Below are 27,491 nucleotides of genomic sequence, written 5' to 3'. Positions count from 1 at the left end.
AAATTGTAGGAATCCATCACATTGCAATGAGGTTCTCTGAGGCAATTTAGGTAACTTTGTTTGATATACATCTCAAAACAGTAATGGTAACAATAAAACACAGAGAAAACAATTTACCCTGTTTCTGGCAATTATTCTTTCAATACTGCAGTGACCCCATTAACCAGCCATGTGCATTAGGAAAATCCAGCATTTCAGTTAAGGGGAAGAATAACAGTGTTTAAAGGGTTCATTCTAAATCTAATAGCCAGTTGAAAAACCTATAAAGTTTTTATCAAGCGTAGAGATTCACCTAAATAGACAGTGTTCTTACTTATTTTTCTACTACAGAAAAAGATGAGATCCTTAAGTCCAAGGTGTTTTTCACAAAGGGCTTAAATTTCTATTACAATCTTAGCCACTGGAAACTGCCTTTGTATTGACATTTTTTCTGACAGCAGAGGATCAACTATTTAAAATGCCTAATTTATTATTGTTGCTTATATGCAAACAATTTCTCTCTTCTAGAATGAACAAGTGCAAATAGTTACTTATGCATTCCTGACAAAAGAAGCACATGAATTTTTCCCCCCACATAGTGAGGCCATGGACCCATCAGGTATGTCTCTGGTAGTTGTTCTAAAGAAAAAAAATTATGTCTTTCAGCACCTTGGATATGATACTGTGTAACATCAGCAGCTTATGATAAACCCTATTCTCAAATGATTTTGCTGAAACGGGAGTTCTGCTGCCTTTCCATATGAACAATACTCACTGACATATTTCTGGCATGAGCAGCTACTACGGGTATTAACAAACCATGTATCATCCTTGCTTCAGTCTACTCAGATATTTTATTTGGGTTGCAGATCCCATTTATTAAAAGAGTTGGGTTGCAGATCCCATTTATCCCATTTATTAAAAGAGTTCTCATAGAGTCGCTTGTGGGTTTTTTTCGGAGTGTCCCTATGCAACCCCAGCCTCATTTCCATGGTATTGTCCATTATGGCAGAGCTTCTTGGCTGGTAGAAGACATACAGAGTGTAGATTCATTAATGCCAGCTGTAAAGTAGCAACTTGTTAGTTTCAATTCTTTTGGTACATAAAAAAAGTTTTAGATGTTTCCCTTCAAGTGCAGATGTGACAAAGTGTGATTATTTCAAACTTCAAATTCTACCACAAAAAATTATGAAGCCAACAAGAACAGTGTGCCAGTCAATCCAACTGTGGTCTACAATAACGCTTGAGCATATAGAAATCATTCTGGAGTTTGCCTGTTAGCACTCTGTACACCAGTAAAACAACTAGTCACTGCTAAAGAAAACGCACAGCAGCACAAGCTTAGGGTCTGTCTCCATCTTATGCTGGAATCTGATGTTGTAAAGCAGTTAGAACCAGGTCCTTAAAGATATTTAGCTCTCTGAAATTAGGGGAAATCAGGTCATGCTTACCTGTAAAGCTTTGCTTCTTGGGGAATTTCCAGAAGGACTTAAGCACCAAATTTTCACAGCTTTCTTAGGAAGCTGTGAACCTGGGGGATTGAGTGCCTATCCACATGCTTGGGTATTTATGTATCACTAAGATTCCTGCCTATGGAGCTGCGATCCCATTAAATCATGACAGGTAAATGGTATCACAGGTGATAAGTACTTCAACAATTTCCCTGACACGCCAGCTAGCAGCAGCAGCTCTCTCATGCTAGAGATGTTTATTTGATTGCTTGGGATCATTCATAATCCCATGGCATTTTTCACAAAAGTCCTCAGCTTGCATTTTAATTGCAAGCTTAAGCTGCAGCACCAGTACAGCTGCTGTTTGAAATGGTGGATGAAGACTCACTGGGAGCCAGGCAGGAATGAAGCCATCTTCATGTGGTGACATGAGATGGTTTGGTCAGGCTGAGGTGCCCCATTTTCCTCCCTGGGGGAGAAGGGCAGGCATGGGGGCGGGGAGCAGAGTAGAAGGGCCAGACCCTGCTCAGGTGGGGATGGCAGGACTACTCCCAGCTCAGCCCTGTTCCAACCAAGGACAACACAGCTTGTGCCACACCTGTCTGGTTTTCCTCCTTGTTGTGGTATAATTACTGCCATTATAAGGAAAGGGTTAAAACACCCCAATTTTAAAAACTGCAATAAATTAATCAAAGGCCCTTGCTGAAAAGCAAAAACACAATCAGGACCTTTTTTCAGATACAGATTCCAAAACTGATGCTTTGTAGCCTCCACTTCTTTTGTTTCTCTGGATTTGAGGCACTACATTAAGTCTTCATGTCAAACAAAGCAGTTGGTTTTGACCCTGGGAAAATGACTGTACAGGCATTTTATGTTTTCATTAATGCTTTCCCTGTGTTTCAGAACACAATGTCTGTGGCATGGTGGCATAAATGCTGCACTCTGTGCTGGAATCTGCACCCCTGGTAGGACCAACCCTGAAAAATGTAGTTTCCCCCAGGGTAAGTGAAGTTTGTCAACCCATGGTGATGTGTGGGATCTCATACAGCTGTTTTGCACTTCATATTTATAAGCCAAGTGCTAGTTGTATGAGGAGAAGTTTTTTCCTTAGAGTTGTCTTCAAAGTAGTGTGGTGGTCATACTGTTTCCTCATGCTTTCCATCTGATGACCTACTTCAGATTTCTGCAAAACAGAGACAGGGAACCGATTCACTCACAATCCTTCTTGTCACTCTCATCAGAGAAGTCTCTTTTGTGTCAGGCTGAAGGTTTTGCAGTACTTCTTATCAGTTTGGTTGCCATACGCATATTTGTGTACTATTTATTTTACTTATAATTACTTATTCAACTGTTAGGAGTATATATCTGCAACTTGTACCTTCACAAATAGAACTAATGGTAACTAAAATTTGGCAGTTTATACTGAATTGAAAAACCAAGGAAGGAAAAACCCATGTTGATAGAACAGCTGTGTCTGCTGTCCATTTCCCATCAAAATTCCCCTGAAATCTGTTGATCCAGGAAAAGAGCTTGGAGGTTTTCTAGTTGCCATGTCCTTTTTCTCTGCTTTTAAAAATTTCTAGGAAATTTAGTAAATGCTGGCATAATCACAGGTGGAAAACTAATCCACTTCATGCCACAGAGATCTGTGGGCAGATGGGTCAGAAAAGCTTATTCTGAAGTAAATTCATTAAGGGAAAACAAACCAGCTTAAAACAAGTGATTTTTTTCTTTCTTTTCGAATCTTGAACAGAACTAGAGAGAGCTGTGATGGAAAGTTGCATTTTAGATGTTAAGTTTTGCTAATCCTTTATCTTTTATGCATATAAGATTTGTATGTTTTTATGCTAACCTGAAGCATGACAAACAGGTCGGAACAGATTGCATTCCTATTTTGAAAAGTGAAAATGTAAGCCACTTAAGGCAAATTAGCTTTGCTTTGTATACACATTCTAGGAGCAACTCTGGTTGCAAGGCAGACCTTTTCTCCTTGCCCCTGTTCCCACACATCAGCTTTTCAGCAAGTGCCCATCCCCACTACTACTTCTAGGCTGGCCTCTGGGAACTGCTGGGGACTGGAGACCCCCACCACAGCAGAGATTTGTACCCATCACACCTGTCCTGCTGCTCCTTTTGCCCTGCAGCACCTCACACCTGTCAGCCATGCCCTCACCTCTTCTGCTTATGTGCTAGGACAAGCCTAGAAGGTCCAGATAAGATCCTATTAACCCTGCTTTGCTGTTGCCCCCAGATCCCCCAGCATCTGTATCCTTACCAGGCTTTGCCCTTTCTTCTAGGGCAATCTACTCCCTCTCTACTCTCCTACCCTATCACTCTTTTACATTTTCTGCCAATCTGACTTCCTTCAGATCCTGCCATATTCAAGTTTTGTCTCCAGTTCCATAGTCTGACGCTGGCTTCCAAGCCCCAGCTAATCCTCCTGAACTAATAATTTTCTGCCTAAAAATAAACAAACCTTGATAAGCATTTGCTGAATTGAATAGACAAGGTTTAGCAAATTATTTCATTTTCACTAATTCCCACAGTGTTCCCTACCTATAAAGACCAAAAAGAGGGATTAAGGCTCACTCTGAAGAACGGACACCCTCCTTTCACCAGAGCCTGTTGCCAGGTATAAAATGTTCAGTTCCCTCCTTCATCCCACAGCTTTGCACAGTCCCAGTGATGGGTCTAAGCTGACCCCTGTGGGAAAATCTGCTTTTTGTCCACTTTAATAATTGCTCCATACTGCTATATCCTTTCAGTCACCAAGCTGTATAATCGTTTTTGTTATTTATTTTATAAGAACACCTTGAATGCAGCCTCAGCAGTGCTTTCTGTGCTAGATGGTTGGGTATTTTTTTTTCTTTTTGCCTTTGTCTTGAACTTTATTGATTGAGGTCCTTACACAGATGATTAAAATCCCAGCACCTCCCAGAGCTACTGAGTGTGAAAAAGTTGCATTTACCTCTTTCTCCAGAGAAGAAGTCAAAGAAGTGGCTTGTGTATTCATCCCTGAATATGGCAAATGTTTTAGTCATGTCAGTGCCATTTTGTAGTGAGCTACAAACCTCAGACTCCTGAACCAACTGACAGGGAAACAAAACAAAACATGGGCACTCCCCCAGTGCCACTGCACAGAGCTGAGTGCCCATTCTTCTAATCCAGTTACAAATCCCAATTCCAAAATCCATTCTAGGTCATGAATAAAATGATCTACAGACACAAATTACAATTTGTTCACAAAAGATGAATCAAATTCTTCCTTTGACTTGTTATTAGATATAGAATTGCTGAAGACAGCAGGACTGGGGTGATATTGTTTTGATAACCTGTGTCTTTTGGTCAGCAGTGCTTTTCTTGTTGCAAACAATTTACATTCATATATAAAGCTTTCAATTTAAAACAGCATTTATCATACAGCAACCTGAATTCAGTAGAAAAATTGCTGCTGCCTTTCCAGCTGTCAGTTGCATTGCAAAAGCATCACCCTCCTTTCTACCAAACTCTCCTGTGAGACTCTGTCAAAGCCTGAAGAGTATCTTAAGAATTTTGATGGACAGGTAAAGCAGTAACGATATTTCTTTCCATATCATGTATTTACCAAATATCATAGTCATATCTTCTTAGGAGTAAGCATTTTAGAGTTTCTATCACAAATGATGAGTCTTTTTAGAAAAAGGCAATACAAAACATTTACTTTCTGCTATTGAATTTCACCTACCTGAGAGCAGGATATCCACACAAATGCATTTTTTTCATTCCTTGCTTAAGAGTCTTTTGGCAGTTCAAGCTTCTCCATTGTCTTCCGCCAAGGAGGAAACATACCTGGAGGCCAGGCTTGGAGGTTAGGATTTTTAAAACCCCCAGTGAAGTTTGCAATGTGAATTGCAAACCCAATTTTTTTGTCCTTTAGAGCACTAAAATGTGTGACTGTAAGGCTACTCATTGGTTTGTACTCCGTGGTTAGAATCCATTACTGTCTTCTAGTTAGGTTGTTTTTTCTTTTTCAAATGACACACAGAAGTTCTCAGATACAACTAAGTTTATGCACTTAAACTTCCCGCAAGGATTCAGATATATCTTTGGTCTAGGTCATGAATAAAATGATCTTAAGAATGTAAAACAGGCTCTGGCCATCCTCTGAGTATTGTCTTTTCTTTTAGACATTAGGATTGGGTTCAATAAAATCCCTGAATATTACCTGTTCTTTCAAAAGTCTAGCAAAGCTTAGTTCAGGGAATTTTAGAGTCAAAGAAAAGACCTGAGCTAAAAGAAAGTCAGTGTTGGGCTATTAGAGTGAATAGGGAAGCTGTTGATGGTGACAATGGCACAAAGTCTGGTCATACCTCCCTATAAGGTAGATGATTTGATGTGTGAAGTCTTCAAGAATCCACTAGACTGAGGAAGGCAAGAAGAGAGGAAAAAAAATGCACTGGAAACGATGTTTACTGACTCATATAATGACTATTTGTTTTGATGTTTTGCCCGCATTTTGTCTAACCACTAAACTGCCCCCAAGGTTTCACATGACCTTCAGTTTTTCAGGATTAGGAGGTGGTATGTTCTTGTGAATGCCCTTGGTGCAAAAGTTTCTGTTCTAAAACCTCAACACTTTTTCTCTTCTAAGCATTTAGGGGGCTTTTTGTATGCTTTTTGAAGTTTGGTGACCTTGTGCCACTCATAGTCTTCAAAGCAGTATGAACTGATAGACACTGAAAAGGCCATACTTTGGAGCTGTGATTTACTTTTGGAGATCTGATATTACTGTGGAAAGTTAAGCACAAACAGCAACGCTGAAGTCTTCCTCCCCTTGTCTCCCTCCTCATAAAGAAACAGCTGTGACTTCAGAAACACCCAGCACCAGATATTAATTCAAGTTTGAGGAGTTTCATTTCAAATAATTACATGAGCAGTGTTCCAGGGTACTGTCTACTTTTCTGAGCTTCATCCATTTAATTTCTTCATTCTCAGCACTAATCCACATGAAAAGCAGATGACATGCAGGCTTTGCAGTAGTCTTGTTGCTCCAGTTGTTTTTATTTAATTAGTCATGAAAACCATCCTAAGAGTAAAGTTTTCCACATTTCTCATCTTCTCAGCTTGAACTAGCTCTTTGTCACTTCCCCTCTAGCATTAACAAAGTTTCTACAGAAAAAAAATCAAAACCAAAACAAAAGAGAAAAGCAAAGAACTACACTAACCCACCTTGGAAAACAAAGAATAGTAGATGGAGAAGGGCAAGCCACCAGTGGTATGACTTTCCTCTGCTTCAAAAGAAATACTTGTGATGTTGATATCCAGAGACTTCATTTGCACTGGCACTGAGGGAAAACAAACCCTCTAAATTCTTTGAAAATACACCTGGCAATTCAGTAATTATTTCTTAACTTTTTTTTCTGTGCAAATAGTTATGCTTGCCAGCATATCTTCCAATACAAATAGTCTGACAGGTTGTAGGTGAAGGACTGGAATTTCACAAGTCAGTGACTTTGTTAAGTTGTGATCACTGTTATGAAAGCCACTTTTCCATGGCTTTGGCACTCTGGCCCTTCTTCCTCTTGCTACCTTTCAAAATATAGACTTGAATTTAAATCTGTGTTGGGTTTGATTCTTTCTGTTGTTTTGGGGGTTTTATTGTTAGTTCTTGCTGTTGTTGGTTTTTAGGTTTTTTTTATCAACTGCACAGATTAAAGAATATGTCACTGCTGCTGATATTCTAATCTCTGGACTGGAAACTTTGAAAGATCTTGGGGACACAACTTCTTAAGGCTGAACTTGACCTTACAGTGTTTCCATCCACTGCTAGGGCTCACTTAAACAGAGCCCCTAGCTGCAACTTCCACTCTCCTGTTGCCAATAGAGTCCAGTCATAAAGTCATAGTACTTAAAAGACTTCAAAGAAAACAGCAGATTTTGTTAGCAGATATAACAAATGTCCCAGTAAAACAAACAACCAACCCCCCCACAGAAAAACAAACAAACAAACAAAAAATAAGAGCTCTTAAACCCCCTCTTCCTTGTGCCCATGTAAGCTTTCCAGGCACAGAAAATAAATGTCTTGTAAAGACTTTAAGTAAATTCAGGTTAAAATTTGTTGCATATATAAACAGGGATGTATTCCCCAAAATAACTGAAATTACATACATTTGTACTTTTGAAGAAATGATTGTTTGTTTGTCTCTTGGTTACATATAATTAGCACCAAGGTGCTCTATGACATTCACAAAACTCCAGAGTGAAGGTATCTTTCTTGTAGCTCAATGTTTTGTTCCTTTTAGCCACTCACACAGGAGCTTGTTCTTTGTTGTTCTTCATTTGCTGTTCTTCATTGTACCCAATATGAGCTTCTAAGCCTGTTTTTCAAATCTCTTGTGATTTAACTCTGACCAAGCTAACTCTGGCTCAGCATCTTGTGGAGAGCAGGGGGTGGCTGACTGCTATCACAGCTTTTTTAATGCAAATATGCAAATGACCTTCAGTTTGTCCTCCTTCAAGTGCCTCTAAGCATAGTATGAATTTTCCCCAATATTTAGGCTGCTAATACCACCACTTCCTCCAAATCTCTAATTAGTATTTGTTTCTGTGTTGATGCCTGCTGGAATTAATTGATATTTGTTAGATGCTGAAGGGCAGGAACATATGGTGCCACCTTGTGTGCTGTGCTGATCTGTATGAAACCCTGCTGCTCTGACTGCTGAGTCAGTTCTTTCCTTTTCTCAGCAATAAGAGTAGCTTTAAGATTGACAAGTAGCGAAGGTGAAAGCATTTAACCCACTGTCTGAGCAGTGTGGCTACAGCTGTATTAGAAAATAGTAATAGAAAGATTGAATAGAAAGAAATATATTTGTAGAGAGAAACACTCAGTGTTAAATATCTGACTTTCAGACTATACCCATGTCAGGAAGGTTGTTTTGGACTAGGTTGATTCTGGTCCTCTGGGCTGAACTCCAATATGCAGGTGAAGTACATCAATGTGTTGCTAGAGCACATATTTTTGTTTTGTTTTGACCAGAAGGAAACCAGCTCCTGTGCTCCAAGGCTGCTCTGTGATGCCCACCAAGCATTTACTGATCTCTACCAAGTTTATAGAAAAAAAATGGTAAGTGTTAAGCAGAAGAAGTTGGGAGATAATAACCTTATACATGCTGAATTTGTCATGTGTAGCAGCAATGTCCCATGTGTGATTGAATATCCAGTTAATTTTCCTACAGATGTCCAAATTGTGAATTTTTATTTCATACCCTGGCTTTGAGGTGGTTTGAACTAACCAATTCCTTTGTCAGGAAAACATGGGTGTGACGAGAAGGCTGTCTGTAGATGCAGTGCATATGTAAACAAAACTTTTTGGCTTTCTAAGACTGCCCTTATCATATAAAAACCATCCCAGCAACCTTTGCGGTCTTTCCCTCATAAGCCACATATAGGTCTCCATATGATACACGTGGACACGACACTGTTCTGTAAGAAGTTGCCTGTGGTGGGCTGTGAAGCAGCCAGACATTTCTGTACTGATGGCCAAAGGACACAGGGTTCAGTGACTTTAACACTCTGGTTTGTAGTTGTTGTGGCTTGGACTTCAAGCAGCAATATAAGAACAATCCAAAAATGAAAAGGCAGCCTACCTGAAGCCCATGAAGCAAAACAGACAGCACAACAGAACATATTGCACTTGTTTTGGCAGAGAGACCTTTGGTATGGAGCCTGTATCTGAGGGTCTGGTCATACATGATTCACTGGGGTTGGGGCCTAGGCTCCATATAAGCCCATGTGAGACTGAGATTCCAAACACCCTGTGAGTTTTTCAGCGGCTGGAGCAGCTCCTGGGCATCATGAGCAAGCCCTGCCCAACAATCTTAGTCAAGAGTTACTGGGACCTCTACCAGGGAGCATGCCCCCCTGCTGCACAGGAGTTCAGCTCCGTGGAATATTTTGTCCTAGTTTCTGTGTTTTGAAGAGAAGGAAGAGGGTACAGTGGCTGTGTGTAGAAGGTGCAAACATTGTCTGACACTGCATTGTGGGCAGTGAGGTGTGAAGAGAAAAGCCACAGAGCTCAGAGGCAGAAGAGGTTTCAAACCACTGAGACATTTTTATTCCTGCCCCATGACAGCTAAACAAAGTCTGAGCTGCTCAAGCTACTGATCTTCATGCCTGACAGGCCAGGTGCCAATTCTGCATTGCACTAACCCACAGCACAGCTCTGCTTCCCAGCAGTCTGCCAAAGAGCTCAGGGCACACAACCCTCCTCAGGAAGACTTGCCTTTGTAAGGATCCTTGCCCTACTGTATTCCACTAGGTAGGGATGCTGTACATCATTAGGAAAATGGTATTTCTTAGAAAGCAAGGCTGGATTATACATTCGCTGACATGCTGCTGCAGGATTAAGGCATCTGCTTTTGTACTGCAATTGCTCTGAGTGTTAGCTTTGCTTTGGTTTTTTGTTTTGTTTTGGGTTTTGTTTTTTTAATCACCCTATTAAGGGACTAGTCTACTAATGTAAACATACAGTATATTACTGGCCTCCTGACTTCATTGTTCACCTTCTTTCCTTCAGAATAAACTGAAAATACACTGAAAAGCTCTAAAAGGGAAAAACCCCCAAGTGTACCTCCAAACCTAAAACTAAAACTAACTCCCATTGCAAAAAAAGGTGGTGCCAGGGAGCCAGAGGTGCTGAAAAACTAAATGGGCCATAGCTTTTAGCATTGATTTGGTACAGTTTGCTCCCAGGTCTTCAGCAGATGATAATACCAAAGAATTAGTGCAGAGCTGGGGGCGCAATCTAGCTTTCTTATTCCTAAACCATTCAGCTTAATCCCTTCTTAGAGAGAACACATGCATTGAATAAAATTTTATTCGTTTAAAGCTACACTGTAGACCCATCTATTGAGATTTTTATTTTGCTTTATAAATTTACAGATTTAACTACATACTGGTAGAAAGTTGCATACACATTTTTGTCAGCTAAGGAAAACCACAAATTGGCTACATTTACAGACAGAAGAAGGTGCTGCTAAGGCAAACATTCTATTTCCTGCTGAGAGGCTGTGAATCATAGCTCACAAAGCAATACACATGGAGTTTTTATTCTGTTGTAAAAATACTGGAGTGGATTTGTTGCCTGGAAGAAATGAAATGAAGTGAGATAGTGTGAAATGCCTTAATTTGTTGCTTGCTGACATAATGTGTTTTGGATAGCTTTCCATTATATTACCCTAAACAGCTGGACATTGGAGTTGATGAGATTTTTTTCAATTTTTCATAATTAATATAGTGTTTTTATCTGAGGCGAATGGCATTTCTAGCACAGCAAAGGGTTATTTTGTTTTTCTTATTTCACTCATTTATCTTCAGATGTCTCTCACGGACTTTTTATTTCAGCACCTTTTGCTTTTCATGGGTCTTTAGTTCCATTAAACATCCAGCGCTAATTAGACTCTGTTGTCTAGACTGTACCAAACACTTCACTCAAAATCAAAGAGCATTTAATTAGTTAGTCTACAGGTTACACCCTATCTTGCAACATTAACACAAATGAACAGTTGAAATGCTTGTTACAGCCTAGCAAAAATGCAAAAAAATCTTCTTAATGGCAATCAAGATTTCCATTTAATTATTGACGAAGGCAGGCATGACAAGTCCCTGCTACTCAGATGACTGCTGGGCTGTTTGTGGTGGATGAAAGGCAGGGGAGCAGTAATGCTTATTTCTATCCTTTCCTAGGAACAGCTACACAGGCAAAGCCCTGTGTTTGTGTTGAACATATATGGGGTTAAGCCAAAAGTGGGGTGAAGACACTGGGTAGCCTTGGCTTAGCACAGCTTGCCCCTGCCATGGGCAGGATCAAATGTTCAGAGAGTTTCACTCTTGCAGCTCTTTTGGATCTCTGAGAATTTTTTCTGCCATTCAAGTGGGAAGCAAGAAAGTTCAGAAACTACTGCTGATATACTAATATCTGTTTCTAGTAAATACAGCAATAGAATGCTAACCATATCCTGGGCTGCATCAAGAGAAGTGTGACCAGCAGATCAGGGGAGGTGATTCTCCCCCTTTGCTCTGCTTTGCTGAGAGCCCACCTGTAGTGCTGCATCCAGCTCTGGGACCCCTGAAATAAGAGGAACATGGACCTATTGGAGTGAGTCCAGAGGAGGGCCATAAATATAATCAGAGGGCTGGAGGACCTCTCCTATGAGGAAAGGCTGAGACAGCTGTGGATGTTTAGCCTGGAGAAGAGAGGGCTCTGGGGAGACCTTCCAGTACCTAAAGGGGGCCTACAAAAAAGCTGGAGAGGGACTTTTTACAAGGACATGTCATGATAGGACAAGGGGGAATGGCTTCAAACTGAGAGTAGGTTTAGATTAGATATTAGAAAGAAATTCTTTACTGCGAGGCTTAAGCACTGTGACAGCTAGCCCAGCCAAGACGTGGATGCATAGTGCCTGGAAGTGTCAGGGATCTGAGGGTGTACAGGTCTTTAAACAACCTGGTCTAGTGGAAAGTGTCTTTGCCTGTGACAGTGGGGTTGGAACTAAATGATTTTTAAAATTTCTTCAAATCCAAACCATTCTATGATTATTATGATCACTGCATGTGCTACCATGATGCTACCAAGGTTTTCTGTTTACCTGATATTTTACTCAGTTTTGGGGAGGGAGGGGGTGCATGCCACGTTTGGGGTAGATTGACTACAGTGGCAGCTCACTGTTAATGCACCTGCCCATACATTCTAACCATTTGCAGGCATAAGAAGAGATATTAAGTCCAAACAGACATATCAGAACAAAATAATTAAATATCTTAGGTCTTCTTCTTTTCCAGCTTGCACAGGGCTATCGTGTACTATCCAATAGGTTTTTTTCAAGATCACAGTAGACATAAGGTAAACTGGATGCCCACTGGCATCCAGTAATCTTTTCACTGGCAAAGTTTACTAAAACTTCAAATTCGCAGAGCAAGCGATTTTGTGAAAATGTTATATTTCTTTCTAAACAAAACAAAAACCAACAACAAAAAAGAGGAACGAAAAGGACCTCTACACTCTCAACAAACAAAGAGCTCTCATGAAAATGAAATTAATGTCATCAAACATCAGACACAGTTCATGATTTCTGAATATTTTGGATTGAAGGCACAGTGGTTGCTACAGAAGCAAAGAATAGTAGGCAGTTCTCTTAAGGAGTTAAATCTCTTAAGCAACTATTCTTCAACTTTTCAAAAACATGAATAATAATTAGTTTTGATCTCTAGTAAAGCTGTATGTAGTGGTGTGAATGTTACATTGACAAAATGGAGATAGCTATTCAGAGCCAAAAACTTGATCTGAAAGTGCTTTAAATCTGCTTTAATGAATTCTGGAATGCTTGGAAAAAAAGATCTGCTCAAGTGAGTGAATAATTCTTTTCAAAGCAGTTCAGACCAGTGACCAGCAGTAATGCTTTCCAGGCATGCTTTACCCCTCCTTCCTTTTCTCCTCAATAATAATCATCTAACACTATTTAAAAAGAAAATTAGTTCGGGTTCAGAGTCTGCCTCTATTTTGCAAGACATTTAAATGCCTGTTAAAGTCAAACTCCCCAGTGAGCTTGTTCTTGCAGATGGATCTATGTAAGTCATCTTTTCAAAGAAAACTTGTGCTGAAATATGCAGAACTGCTCAAGATGTGCTTGAGATAATTTGCCGATGACATTGGGTTAGGCAGTGCAATCAGCAAGAGCAACTTCTGCAACCAAAAAGGAAAATAAAATTAATTGAACTGCTCAGTTCCCCCTTTAAAAACTGGAAAAATATTTTTTATAAAGAAAATAAAATAATTTGAAGCAAAACAAAATTGAATTTATAATGCTTAACTCACCTCAGTGATCTTCAGAATGCTACACGTCAGTCACTTGCTTTGGTTCAGTAGTATTGCTTTTAACAGAGACAGATGTATTTGTGGTGTCCCTGTTGTAAAGTATAAAAATGATATTGCCATTACCAGTTTCTAAACATTATTACAATTTTTACAGTGCTCTACTGTCAAGAATGATTGCTGCAAGTCCTTTCTCTTTCTTGTTTATTCTAGGAATAAAAATCTGAGGAAATAAGGAAGCTTTTCCATTCTCCCTCATGAAATTAAAATCCCCAAAATTAGGCTGAACTGTGCACTGCCAAAACAATAGTAAATATTCCTGTTCAATCTGTTCCTTTTTGTTGTTGTTCTATAATAAGATCTTACTTCAGCAGCCTTTTAATACAATTACATTAAATGAAGATAGGCAGGTACCACATATACTGCTGGGGTTTCTGCATGAATATTTCCAAGGGATGTGCAATTCCATAAGTTTGAGGTGTCTGCTACTCCTTGAGGGGAACGTAAGTAAATAAAGTAACACATCCTTCTTTATGTTTATTTTAGCATATAAAACAGCATGTCTGATGAGCAGTTGTGATATGTAAATGGAGTAATATGTCTTTAAACAACAATCAGAATTAGCATTAGAAGCCACATATTTGAAAACTGCTGCAATGTTTTAGGGGTGTTACATTTCAGGGGAATCGCAGAGACTGTTGGACCAAAAGCCAGATTAGACAATATTAAAAGAGCAGCACTAAATATTTTCAGTTTGCAGTGGAAAAAGACACAGTTTCCACTTGTACTTCAGGCAGAGGCAAAATTAATATAATATGGTGTTCCATCTTTATTTTTCAGAGCTCTGAAACCCCCTAGCTTCCTTGGTCTGGCATCTAGAAACACTGTTCATTGCTATACACCACAGTTAGGAGTAAACAAGTGTTCAGATTTAGTTTATTCTGGAAGCTTAGTGAAGTCTTCTAGCATAGCAAAGGTTTATCTACATGCTTTGTAGAAAGTGCCTTCAAAATTTCATTTAAAATTTTTATTAAATTAATTATTAATTTAAATGTACATTCATGTGTTAAGGTTGAATTACTACGCAGACCATAGAGATATAAATGTTTCACTTCTACAGTTTTCTTTCATCTCATTAATAAGATCTTCCATTTTGTATTCCTTACCTAATTCACAAAAATCTTTAGCATCTCTCTTACTCTTACTTAGCAACATGCCACTTCCAATGATCCCTCCTGCAATTCCAGTAGATGTGCAGTGGGTAGCTCAGCATAGCAATGGCTAAGAGAGAAAATATGAAATATGGACTTTAGGAATTTAAAAGCTCTGACTGAAAGCATCCATAGAAGACTATCTTTTTCTGAAAGAGCTCATTTATGTGAGACGGGATTTTGTTAAAAGCTTGTAACACAAAACCCATGAGCCGTACACTGGAGTTAGGATGTTTTGCCTGGACTGGAGCTGGTGAAGTTTTCTCTGGTTTGATTTTTGTTGCCATGAGAAAGGCGAGTTTTTACTATAGAAAGACAGGGGATGTTCACAACAGTATCTTATATGCCTGATAATGGAAAGGTAAACTACGGATTACCTCATAATTTATTGACTAGCATCACTAGAAAGAGTTGGCTTTTTATATTAAGTGAAAAGAGGAAAAATTATTCATTACAGCATATCTCTGCCAGATAATTGTGACACTTCAGCTGACCAGTCTGAACCAATGCTAGTTTCCTAAGGCTGAGACTGCTCAGACATAAAGATGCATTAATCTTCCACCTGGACTTCAATTGGGCTTGAATGAAACAGGAATTGCTCTAATTGCCCTATTTGATTAATCCAAATTAAGCTAATCCATCATTATGTTAGCTTTAGATCAAACTTTGAATCTTAATTGCAAATCAGAGTCTTGAACTTTATGAGGAGATGATTTGACCTGTCTCAAATCATTACAAAAATTGCAGAGGCTTGTTAGATGGAAAGGTGCTTCATGGCATACTTTGGACTCCTGGTCTCTCAAATATCTTAATCAAGGTTTTGGTTAACATCAGCAATAGGTGTCTTCCAGGCTGTTTGACTGCGGTTCTTATCATATGAGTTAATGCAAAGATAACTACCTGGACCCCAAATTCTATTCTGGTAAGAGGTTGCAACACAGCTGGAGAATTCACCTGAAAACCTGGGAGCTCAGAAATGTCCCTAGTCCCTCAAGCTGAGATAGAGCCTTTCTCTGATGCTCAAAACGTAGCACTTTAGACTTAAAACTGTGTTTTCTGAATTTGGCCACCTGAAATCATGAGAAATCAGGATGTTGATAAATGCCAAGGTTGTCAATGAGGCTGTTTCTGGACAAGTTTTGATCCATGTCTAGATCAGACATGGATATGTACCACTTACATATCTGGTGTCACAGCTTGGATCATCTCGTGTGCATCCCTTTTTCACTTCCACAACATTCCTGCAATGCATACTCAGCTAAAGTGGGTGAGATGTAAAAGTCTACAGAAGCCTGGAAGGGAAGAAACCATTTCTTCATTCCCCCAAGAACACTTCTAGAGTTAAAAAGCATCAGTGATTCTGCACATTTGGTATTTTTTTAAATTTGAGAGTTATTGGCTGTATAACTTATTTTTCTCCTGTCTTCTCCCACCAGAGGTGCAGAGGTTAATCCACAGATCTGTCTAGCTTTCTGCAGTCAAGGTCTGAACCCTTCGACAGTCTTCCCAGATTCACTTCAAACGTAAACTGATAATTAAAGATAGATGATGGTTCGCTCTAATGGCAGTGTTTGTGAATGAATGGAAGCTGCTATACAGAAACGAAGAGCCAGTAATGCAAAGATAAGAAAACTTCTGTTGAGCTATTGGTTGTTGAAAAAGAAATTAAAATCTAAAGCATCAAAAACACAAAGACGGATGTGTTCCCTGGAGAGAAAAAACCATCATCCTGATTTTGTATCTATGGAAAAACTCAAGGTTCTTTTAGCTGTCATGACTCAGGACAGAAAACACTAGTTACTTCTTCCTTTTTCTTACTCACTTTTCTAATTATACTGTTATGTCAACTTTAGCAGAAATACATGTGGTGTAAATGAATTCATATGATTGAGAGAACTTTTAATTCCCTGACATTATATTCTGCTAGCCTTGTATTTATTCACCTAAAGAGTTAAAACCCCATGCATGCACCAGCTGTGTCTGCTTGTGTCAGGAAGATACTGGGTATCAGCTGCAGGACGACTGGAATCAACACTGACTTAATGAAGAGCTGGTGCTGCCTGGTGCTGTGGCAGTCAGTGGAGGCAAGGAGGGTGTGATGGGTTGGGGTCCTGTGATGCGTGATTGACTCCTGATACACCAAGGAATAGCAGAATGAGTCCCAGAGAGAAAAAAAAAATAAAGACTACACAAAGGGCAGGAGCTGGGATGCAGCACTGTCTTTTGGGAGACCTAGTTGAATGACTGACAAAAATCTATTACGGAGAGAGGGGCGAGCATGACTAAAAGGTCTCACAGCATTTATTTTGACAGGATGATTAATTTCTCATTACTCATCCAGAATGGGACTGTCCAGGGGGAATTCAGGGAAATATTTGATTCTTTCAAACATTGATTACTTGGAGAAAACCTTTTGCATAAATCCAAACACTTTATCCTGTCTTTGTTTTAAAATGGCATAGTGGGAGCTTTCTAATTTCTTGGTGGAAGTTCTTCAGCATTTCAGCACTATCAGGACACTTTATTTCAAATCCAGGAGCCAAATCCTTAGCTGCTTCAGATGGTCTAATATACTTGGCCTGTGCTGTACCCTTTCATGCCAGCTGATTCCTTCTCCTCCTCCAGGACTATTGGTCCTGCTGATGTGATGGGTTCAAGTCCATAAGAGGAAAAATCACAACCACTAACCTGCAGTGCTGCTTCACTCCAGGAATTTTTACCTGATACTCACCTGGATAATAATCTTGACTTCTTCCTGCAAGGAAGAACTTTCTGTTCAATGACCTTCAAGAAACAGAATAAGTATTAACTTTGCTCTTGCTTATTTCTACCTTAGACAGCTCCCAGTTTCACGCCTTGTGTCTGAAGTGCCATTCAGGAAGCTCTATGTGTTTATACTATCTACAGCAGCTGAGCTTAAGAGAGAAAGGTAAAGTTAGGATGGTGCTTTCACCCTTCATAAAAACCATACCTAGCAATGGCCACACTGAAACAGATGAGAAGTCCTTCTAGCTCAATATCCTGTCTAGGTAGCAGATGCCCAAGTGAAAAATAAATACATGAACGGGGCAAACATTAAAAGGAAATTTTCCAACTTAACTATTTTTGTTGGAGCTATAGGGGGAAAGAATCAGATCTGGACACAGGAAGAGAAGGAGAAAATAACTGAAAGTGAGGAGTGTTATCAAAAAAGCCATTCAACAGAGACACTGTGAAGCAAAAGAGTAGGAATGGTGGAAATAGGAGAAATAACACAGTTCACGAGGCACAAAGAACCATAGGAAATTGGCTGAGATAATAGACATGGAGGAAGGATGGAAGAATGGCATGATTAGAGAAAGATCCCAGATAATAAGGGAATTGAACATATGCCAACAGGTAATAGGAAGAGCCTGTCCCTACTATCAGCTATGTCCATAATAGAAAGAAGTTTAAGAACACAGTTTTAATGCATATTTACTTTTTTTTTTCCCCTCAACAAAATGCTTTGGTGTCCTGGAAACCTGGTGCCTGATGTTTGTGGATTTTCACAGCATATTTGTTTAAGGCATATTACTATGCTGACTGAGAGTTCAATTTTATTAGGCATTAGCTGTATGCTCTAAATTCAATTTCTTACTGGAAAAAAATCCAACTTGAAAGCCACATAAAGATTGTTGTTTCATGATTTGTGCATGTGTCTGATGAAGAAGCTCTTCTCGATGAAGAAGAGTAAAGGGAATTTCATAGAAGAAAGGAAACCAAAGTAAATGACCAAGAGAGCAAAGCTTTATATTCATTATGATTTCAAGACAGCATCACATGGAAGCACTAGATTGTAAACTGTGAGAATGTAAATATTGGTTTTCTACCCACTGTACTGATATTCAGCTGGTACTTCTAGGGACTTCCACAACTTACGTAGTAGTAAGAATGTGACTATAAGTAATAATTTAGGATTTCTTCTTTTATTTACCTACAATAAATAGTTCATTTAAACAGCATTCAGTGTGAAGCAAAATATTTTGAGTACGGGTAAAATTCAACCATGTGCACACCGTATCAGCATTACCTTCTAGCTCAAAGCTAGTAGCAATGAGATTTGGTCAGTGGTTTGTTTGTAAAGGCAAACCCATTCTAAATTATTATAGGGAATCATTTTTTAATGAAATTAGCTCTTTTTGTTAGTGAGGAAAATAGGATAAAGTTTTAGACTGAATTCTTGTTACAGAACTTGGTCTGAGGAAAATGGTAGCCTTGATTTGGATATTTATTCCCATTTTTAGTCAGTTTCTTTCTCCATCGCATTCAGGAAGTGAACTGAAATAATGCCTGTAAATTTTTATGGTAAAGGAGCATCATAGTAAATAAAATAGCTGCTCTGTTTTAAATGCACTCTCAAATCCAAAATAATTTTACATTCACAACAGAGAAAAAATGGATGTTTCTTGAGCTAGATCCTTTTACATTCCCAGTTACACAGTTTCAGTGAGCATTAAGTTATTAAAAACATAGTGAGTAAATTTAGAGTGGGGGTCATTTTTTGTATATTTTTAAGTTTGCTTTACAATTAACATTGCTCTGTTAATATAAAGATCTAAGTGATAGATTTGTTTTGTAAGCAATTCTATTTTTATATTTAAATCCCATATAAATTCCTGATTGTGATGTTCTTGTTAGTCTCCCTTTGAGTTTTGGGATTTTTTTCTTTTCTCTGATAAAACTTATACTTACATACCTCACAAACAGCATCTTTTCAGATTTTTGTCTGCTGACAAAATATTAAAATAGGAGAACTTCATTTTTTATCCTGAAAATGAAAAGGCAAAGGGAACCAAACTGCAGTCTTTCATTACCTATGGAGAAAGCTATAAAGAAGACAAAGCCAAACCTTTCCTAGAAGTGCTCAGCAAAGAACATAAGACAAAGGTCACCATTGCTTTGACTGGACAAGAGGAAGAAATTCTTCATGGTGAGAATGGGTCAATGCTGGAAGAGGTCACCCAGAGATACTAAGGAACCTCCATCCCCATGGATTTTCAGAAGTCAATGGGGCGAACCTGTCTACAACCTGATCAGTTTGCAATTAGCTCTCCTCTGAGTGGGATATGGAACCAGGTGACTCCCAGGGGTCCTTTCCAATCTAAAATGTCCTAGTTGTCTACGAAAGAGTACTTAAAATAATGGTCATCTGATTTTTTAATGAGGAAAAAATCTTCAGAACACTCAACAGCCAGTACTTTCCATTAGAGTTAGTCTAGGTGTAGGAATTGACATGATGTGTACCAGTTTTTGAAGTTCTAAGCTTATTTCTCTGCAGTGTTTACAGGGGCAAATCTTCCTTTAGATGCTGAGTTAGGTTGCCATATATTTTAGGATTAACACTTTAGATGAGACATCAGATATATTCAAACCTTCTCTCACCATCATTGTTATTTCCCTCTGGACACTTTTCCAGTGTATACCAGGTACTGTCAAATATAACCACAACATTTTACACACAAGCTCTATTTACCTAAACTAATAGCCTGGTTCTGCAAACATTTGTCATTGTGCATGAGCAGTTCCATTCATTCTAGTGAATTATTCACCTTGTGCCCAAGTGGAAACCCTAGAAAAGTATTTGAGAATCTGCTTCTGTTGTTTTAAAAAAGCACAGAAGTATTAGCTTGCAGTCATTCATTATATGTTATTCTTTGCAACAAAATCATGGGGTACTACCTCACTCGGTGTGTGAATCTGAGTTTCCTTTCCTAGCTGAACACTTTCACAAATATCTTAATGGAATTATATTCATTTTAGAGTCTTCCTCACATTCATCCACTGTGTGAGTACTTTTCTAAGCATTTGTGTTCTCGTCTAGTTTTCTTTCACCATTTGATTCAAAACACTAAACAGTATTCAGGTATCCAGAGCAAAGGCCCATGCTGCTTCCTTAACATGTCATACATCAAGTAAGTCTTAATAAAGGTAGAAAATATAAACAACTCTAAGGATTTCTGGATATATTTTTGTATTTATTGGATGTAAGTTAGCATTAAGCTACATTGTTATTTATCTTATCCCAAGCAAAATGACTACATACAACACCCCATGGTATAGAAAATGAGTGACCATATACTATTGTAAGACAATGTTATCCGATATATAATCATAGATTTCATAGAATACCATTCCGAACGGAAGTTTAATGATGAAACTATTTAATTCCTTAGTACACTGCATAAATGCATAGTGCCCTCTGTTTAAAGGATACCTAAACCAATGATTCAGTTAAAATATCATTTACATTTCCTGAGCAAATATGTTGTTGTTATGCTGTATCTATTTTTTAGCAATATGAATCACATTTGTATTGTATTACATGAACGATGTAGTTGGACAAGATGAAATCTGCCAGGAATCTCAGTTTTTCTTCATAGTGAGCCTGCAAAGCTTACAGGAGAGAAAACAAATCCTCTTGAAAAATGATATTTTCCCTGCCATGCATCTCACCTGGACTTGGTTCTTCTGAATACAAGATAATTTTTTTTTCATTTTTAGTAATAACATTGCACTTAATAAAAAAAGCACATAAAGGAGGTTTTCAAACTGAGTTTGCTGTTACCACTCAAAAGATGCCTTCATTTCCTGCTCTGCCACTCTGTGCTCTTCTTCCTTTTTTACTCTTGAATTAGCCTCCCAACACATTGTGACAGAGTTCAAGAAGCGTTTGCACAATACTCTCAGGCACATGGTGTGACTCCTGGGGATGGTCCTGTGAAGGGCTAAGGGCTGGACTTAATGATCTTTGTGGGTGCCTTCCAACTCAGCATATTCTCTGATTCTGTGATACTGACTACCCCAAAGACTTGTCCCAAAGTTTTCCCAGGGACTGAGGTGAGGTGGACTGGTCTTTTGTTTCCTGGACTTCCGTCTTTTTTAAAAGTGGACATAACATTTTCTTTTTATTGCTGTTTACTTTTGTGTTTCAAAGTCACATAAAACTTTACTGTATTCGCTACCAGGTGAACTCATTTCGTGAAACCAAAATCAGTGCCAAACACAACCAGGGAGTTTCACAATGTTTGTGAACTGCCAGAATCCACGGTCCCATTGGGGTGCACCACTTCTCCTGCTTCTCCCATCAGAAGCTAAGGATCCTACCCTTTTACCCAGCATATCTGAATTATAACATTTGCAATACTTTAGAAGCCTTTCAAGACCCTTCCAAAATGCACACGTAAAAATTATATAATTCTGTATGTATTGTCAGTAAGACTGATAAACATGGGCTGCACCAGTCAGTTTTTTCTGCCTCTCATGCCATCAGTTCCAGCTCCAGATCACAGAACCTCCCTGCTGATTTTGCTGGTGCTGTCAGTCTTTCACCAGGTCTATGAAGAGAAGATAATTGCTGCTTCACTCTGTCTCCGGGCTGAGAAGAGGATTTGACATATTATGTGGTCTGGAAGGAAAATAAGATACAGAAAAAAAAAAAAAAAGAGGGATGGAAGATTTTAAAGAGAGTAAAATGTGTTTCCTCCCTTACTCCTCTTTTGGCAGAGGAACCTGTGATGTCTAAGCTTTATACCCAGAGGCTGCATTTTAACCCCTGGTAAGTAGCTAACCTTTCCCAAACACCTTGCAGTGCAAGTTTCTGTGAGAATGCTGCTGTGCTGCGCAATCCTGTGGCGAACTACATGAAGCCTGAGGAAAAATGTGTGCCTACTTCTGCTCAAAAACGGCCCTGTCACGAATAAACCCCTCCAAATTACAAAAGGGAGCACATCGCTCCTCCGGTACTCCTGTGCTGCGGGAGGCAGGTGGGTGGCCCACTGCCGGTCCCCAGCTTCCCCCAACCCAGCTAGGGAGGGATCTTGGCAAGAAAATAAGTTCCAACCAGTTTTAAATTAAAATGCAGGGGGGTCCGCGCCTCACCCCGCTGGGATTCGGAAAAGGGAGGGTGTGGCGGCGGCGCCAGGCCGGGCCCGGCGGCGCTTCCCGGGCCGGCCCGGCGGGGGCGCTGCGAGCCCGGCGTTCATGGGGAGAGCGCGGCGGGCAGAGCGCGGCGCCTCCGCCGGCCCGGGCAGCCCCGGCGGCGGGGGGAGAGCGGGGCCAGCGCCTCCCGGGGGCTCGCCCCCGCCGGCAGTACCGCTCTGCGCCCCCCGCCCCGCGAAGAGTCGCCCTTCGACTACGAAGGGCTCTGTGCCCCCGCGGAGGAGCCGGCGCCGCCGTCGGCCCGGCCGTCCTGAGGGCGCTGGGGGGCAGCTACCGGGCCGTGCCCCCCGGGCGCGGTGCTTCTCCCTCGCCGGGGGCAACGGGGACAGGCAAGCCCGCAGGAGAGCCTGCGTAGCGGTGGTGGCCCCGAGGCGCTGCCCGGCCAGGCTGCCGTGCCCCCGGCCGGCCCCACGCCGCCTCCCCGCGCTCCCGGATCGGGCAGGGCGGGCGAGCGCCGGCGGCAGGGACCGCAGGCTGCCGGCGGGGAAAGTTGGAAAGACCTCGGGAGAGTCGGGGCAGGGGGCTGGAAGCGGGGCGGCGGGCGCGGAGGAGGAGCGGGGAGAAGCCGCACCGGGAGGAGCCGGAGGAGATCTGCGGGTGGTGCGTCAGGCGCCTCCGGGGTAGAGGGGAAGAAGGACCCGGGTGGGGAGCAGCGCTCCGGGTACCGGTGGCAGGGAGGGGAGAGCTCCGCCGGCATCCGGGGAAGGCGGGGGCAGCGCCGGTGACCTGCCGCAGATCGGCTCATCCGCCGCCGGAGGATGCACGGAGCGCCGGGCGCCCGCACGGACCCTCCGCCGCCGCCGCTGCCTCCGCCTCCTCAGGGCGGCTGCGGACAGCGCTGGGAGCGCCAGCGGGGATAGGGGAGCGCAGGGAAAGTTGTGCGGGCTGGGCATAGGCTGCGTGCCCCGCCGGGGCAGGAGGGCACCGCCGGCATCAGCGCGGAGAAAGTGGGATTGAAAAGCAGTTTCTGGTCTCGGTGCCGGCGAAGCGCATTTAACCATCATTCCGGGAATGAAGGGGAACTGGGAAAGTAACTCGGAAAAGTGACTGGGATTAATTTTTTTTTATTCCTTCTTTTTTCTTCCTAATCCGAAAAGACCCGTTTAAAAGGAAAGCAAAAGCCTTCGTGCGCCCGCTGCTGGGAGAGGCACGGGAGAGGAGGGCACTGCACACCGGCACCCTTGCTGGGAGAGGGTGCGGGATCCTACCCTCGGCTCTCCCCCAGCACGATCGTGTACCAAAGCAGCTACTCATAGTAAACAGATTCATCGTGCGACAGAGCTCAGGAAGGTGACACAGAAGCAGAAACAGAAACTAACACTGAAAGGAAGAAAGGGGGAAAAAAAGACAGCGACTGCGAATTACTTCCAGAGAAAGTGGGTGGATGTTGTGCAGCAGCGACCTGGGATTTTAGGGGATGCACCCTTACGTTTTGCTGCTCTCTAGTCCGAACCTCCCTTCTCCGGAGGCAGAAAGCGGCTGTACTTGGTAGTAACAAAACAGGAGGAGGAATAAGCAGGGGGATTTCGCTCAGCAGTGCTCACGGTGCCCTGCTGATCTGCTTCAGGGATTTTTTTTTTTCTTTTCCTGGTGGATGTTGTTTTCTTGACCTTGATTTTGAGACGTCTTAGTTGCATCGCAGTTTTTGTGGTTTTATTTCTTTTGGCGAAAAGTGGAAAGGGGGAGGCTGGCTTCGGTGCTCAAAGTTGCAGTCGTTATTATTTTGGAGCCAGCATGTGCACCAACATAGTCTACGAGTGGCTGAAGACCCTACAGCTCCCTCAGTACGCGGAGTCCTTCGTCGATAATGGCTACGACGACCTGGAGGTCTGCAAGCAGATCGGCGACCCGGACCTGGATGCCATCGGCGTGGCCGTGCCCCACCACAGGCGCCGAATCCACGAAGCCGTGCGGCGGCTGAAGGAGGCGGACGAGACGGCGGCGGGGCTGTACTTCACGCTGGAGCCGCAGCCGCCGCCGCGGCCGGCGCCCCCCGCGGCCGGGCGCTGCCCCCGCCGGGCGGGGGGCCCGGAGGAGCCGCGGCGGGGGGCGGCCCCCAGGTCCCGGCCCGGCGGACGGCGGGGGGCGGCCTGCGGCGAGGGGCTGGCCGCTTACCCCAGGTTGAAGCTGAAGATCATGATACGGGACAAGCTCATCCGCGACGGCATCAATCTGAGTAAACCCCCCTACTCCAACAAGGTAAGAGGGTCCCCGCCGGCCGCCACCCCGGGAGGAGCCGTGGCTGCCAGGTGCGGTGGGGCGCCAGGTGCGGTGGAGCCGCTGGACGAATCCTGCCACAGGCAGCGGCTGGAGATGCGGGGTCTGGCAGGGCCTGGTCCCGCCTCTGCCGTGCGCTGGTGCTGAATGCCTCCAGTTGCCCAGTGGCATTTTCGGAGGGGAACCTGGTAAGGCTTGAGCACCAGCTAGGTCTGAAGAGGAGTGGGGCTAACAAAGGCTGGATCCACTAACACTTCTTGGCCTTGGTGGTATGGCATGGCGCTGTGTTTTGGTTTTGCCTCTTTTTTTTTCATTAAGCAGTTCTTTTAGTTTAGCTTGAGGTGGGAAAACAGAAATTGACGGACTGGTCTTAATGATTTGGGGGGTTGTTTAATTGTTTTTTCTCTTCTGTGAAACTTTTCCATTGTGTTTAAGAGGGATGGCTTCTCTCATCTTTTGGTAGTGGTCATATTTTAGTGTCAGTTTCTGTTGGTGAAGTGGCTCCCGTAGCAAGTGGTAATCTGGCTGGAGAAACAACTCCTTCTGTTGCCTGGATTTATTTACTGGAAGATGGTAGTGACTGGTGAATGTCAAAACTATTCATCAGCTGCTCCAGCACAGGTCAGTCAATCTCTGGTTGTGTCAGCACAGTCTACTGAAAGTCTGGAAAAGTGCACATCTCAGAAGGGTACATTCTGTTTGATGAAGCGTCAATGTTTACCTAATTCTTATTTTTTGAAAAGGTTAAAATGTAAGATTCATGTGGTCTGGAAGTTAGAAATCATTTTGTTGGAAATTTTTGGTAGGCTTCCTGCTGAAAACAGAATACGGAGAATAAATGGAATAATAGTATTAAATTAATAACACCACGAAGAAGAATATAATTTTTGAAACAAACTAAGATATTATAATGCATGGTGGTTTCACAGTTCACAATGAAGTGCTTCAAAGTAGTTTGATGACTCAAGTTTGCCTGTATTTTCTTTAATGATTTGAAGTCGCATTTTTCAGAAAGACCAAGCAGTTGCAGTTGACTTTCAACTTGTGGGTACTTTTTACCTCTAAAAAGTTTATGTATATAAACTATTTTGTATATGAGCTATTGGGGAGGGCTGCAGCTCTGGGTTTACAGAAATGTGACGAATTAAAATAGAGAATAAATAATCTGTCGTAGGGAACTTGTGTGTGTGAATAACATTGTGGAGATAATAAGACCATAAATTTCAGGATTCCAATTTTTTAACATCTTGGTGATAGAGGCCCATTAATCACTTCTCAAGTACAGTACAGTTGTTTGGTTTGAGATATTTATTTGTTCCCTTTTCCTGAAACTTCTGTTTAATGATATCAGGGACATTGTGCAAAATTTAACATTCATGAACATCTAGTCTAGGTACAGCATCTTCCAAAAGTTACTGTATCATTTTTGAGAGGTTTTCCCTCCCCCCTCCTTTGAAGTGGTACATCATGAGACTGAAATTACCGTTACATGTCTGATATAAAAGAAATTCTATGGAAGTTCTGGCTTATCAGTGTAGCTACATCACATTACCCACCTCCACAGCAGCGTTTCACTCCTTCCTTTTGACTTCGTGGATGTTCTTAGTTACCAATTCCATCCCACCAAGTGGATCCTCTACCTTCTCTCTGAGGTATTTTAAAGATGTGTAGAAGTAGCACTTTGGGACATGGTTTACTGGTGGACTTGGAAGTGCTGAGTAATAGTTGGACTCAATGATCTTGAAAGCTTTTTCCAACTTAAATGATTCTATGATACTCTTCTACAGGAATTGTAAAATTTATAAGATGCTAGCATATGACATCAAGGCAATTCAAATCTTTGGCATTGATTTCTTCTTTAGCTCACCTTATTTAAATTTGATGAGTCTGATAATAGTGTAGATTAACTGTCAGGGCAAGCTCATGTTACACAGAAAACATCACTCAGCTTTAATTAGTTTAAATTTAAATGCAATATTTTCAAATAGAAAGAGGAGCAAACTTTACTTTCTTAGTTTTAATTCAGGCTGTGGTGTCAATGTATTTATTTTGGTTAATAAATGCATATAACATCATTTTTTTACAACAGAAAAAATTTTCTCCACTCCTCAGTGTGAATCACTTCACATTGTATCATGTTATAAGAAACCATAAAGCTGGCAAGATTTGAGTGTGTGTTGCTCAACATATGTTATTCTGAATGCCACCCTATACTGCAGCAATCCATCTCCAAAACGGCTTAAAGTGAATAGCAAAAGATCATGTCACTGTACATTATTTATTGGATGTCTTTTAGAGCAAGAAAGATGAAATACTGTATTCTTTCAATTGGGAAAGAGCCATATTATAACATATTATAACCCAAAAACAAGCCTAAAAAACCAATAAAGCCAAACTATACAAAAAAGTGGCTATAATTTAAGCATTATATTTTTAATATAGAATATGCAGTGTACAGGCTTCTGCATGTCAAAAGAAACTGGATGTATTCTCTGCAGTACACAGAATTAAAGAATCAGCTTGAAATTTGTGTCAAGTTTTTTAGCATACATTTGTCGCACATCCTTGTCATGTGGGTATTCTGAAGTGGGGCACGACCACTGACCTGTTTGACATTTATTTACATTTCTTGTTCTGCTGAGCTGCAGTCTAGCCTTCTACTTCCCTCCATGACTTACATGGAGAATGCCATCTTCTGTTCCTCTTAATATCTGTGAATGGAAATTAGTATCCATAAAAGGAGGAGCATGCTGGTGTGTATATGTATGTGTGTATACATGCATTTCCCTTGTTTCCTGAAGAATACTTCTTGTGCTCAGTTATGTA

At 41.3% G+C, this 27,491-nt stretch overlaps 2 protein-coding genes across 6 annotated transcripts in view; both read left to right on the top strand.

The window, feature by feature from the left end:
- The first annotated feature begins 22,365 nt into the window (after positions 1 to 22,365).
- Positions 22,366 to 23,748, top strand: LOC120324134 (collagen alpha-1(II) chain-like). The gene is made up of 2 exons (XM_039385735.1): positions 22,366 to 22,777; positions 23,546 to 23,748. The coding sequence occupies exons 1-2, from the start codon at positions 22,366 to 22,368 to the stop codon at positions 23,740 to 23,742; spliced, it is 609 nt and encodes a 202-aa protein (XP_039241669.1). The 3' UTR covers positions 23,743 to 23,748.
- Positions 22,826 to 27,491, top strand: part of SASH1 (SAM and SH3 domain containing 1) — a 540,681-nt gene continuing 536,015 nt past the window's right edge. For 3 of the 5 annotated variants that reach the window (XM_027725286.2, XM_039385702.1, XM_027725284.2), the window contains exon 1: positions 22,826 to 24,647. In XM_027725286.2, coding sequence (XP_027581087.2) covers positions 24,183 to 24,647 — 465 coding nt within the window. In that variant the 5' untranslated portion in view covers positions 22,826 to 24,182. The remainder of the gene's footprint in view (positions 24,648 to 27,491) is intronic. The other 2 variants (XM_027725293.2, XM_027725292.2) reach the window with 1 other exon arrangement.

This window comes from Pipra filicauda, unplaced genomic scaffold (genome assembly GCF_003945595.2).
Source record: "Pipra filicauda isolate LSUMZ 115617 unplaced genomic scaffold, ASM394559v2 scaffold42_size3861933_pilon, whole genome shotgun sequence".
Classification (NCBI taxonomy): Eukaryota; Metazoa; Chordata; class Aves; order Passeriformes; family Pipridae; genus Pipra; species Pipra filicauda.
The sequence above is the reverse complement of the archived record's forward strand: the minus strand, read 5'-3'. Positions and strand labels throughout refer to the sequence as shown.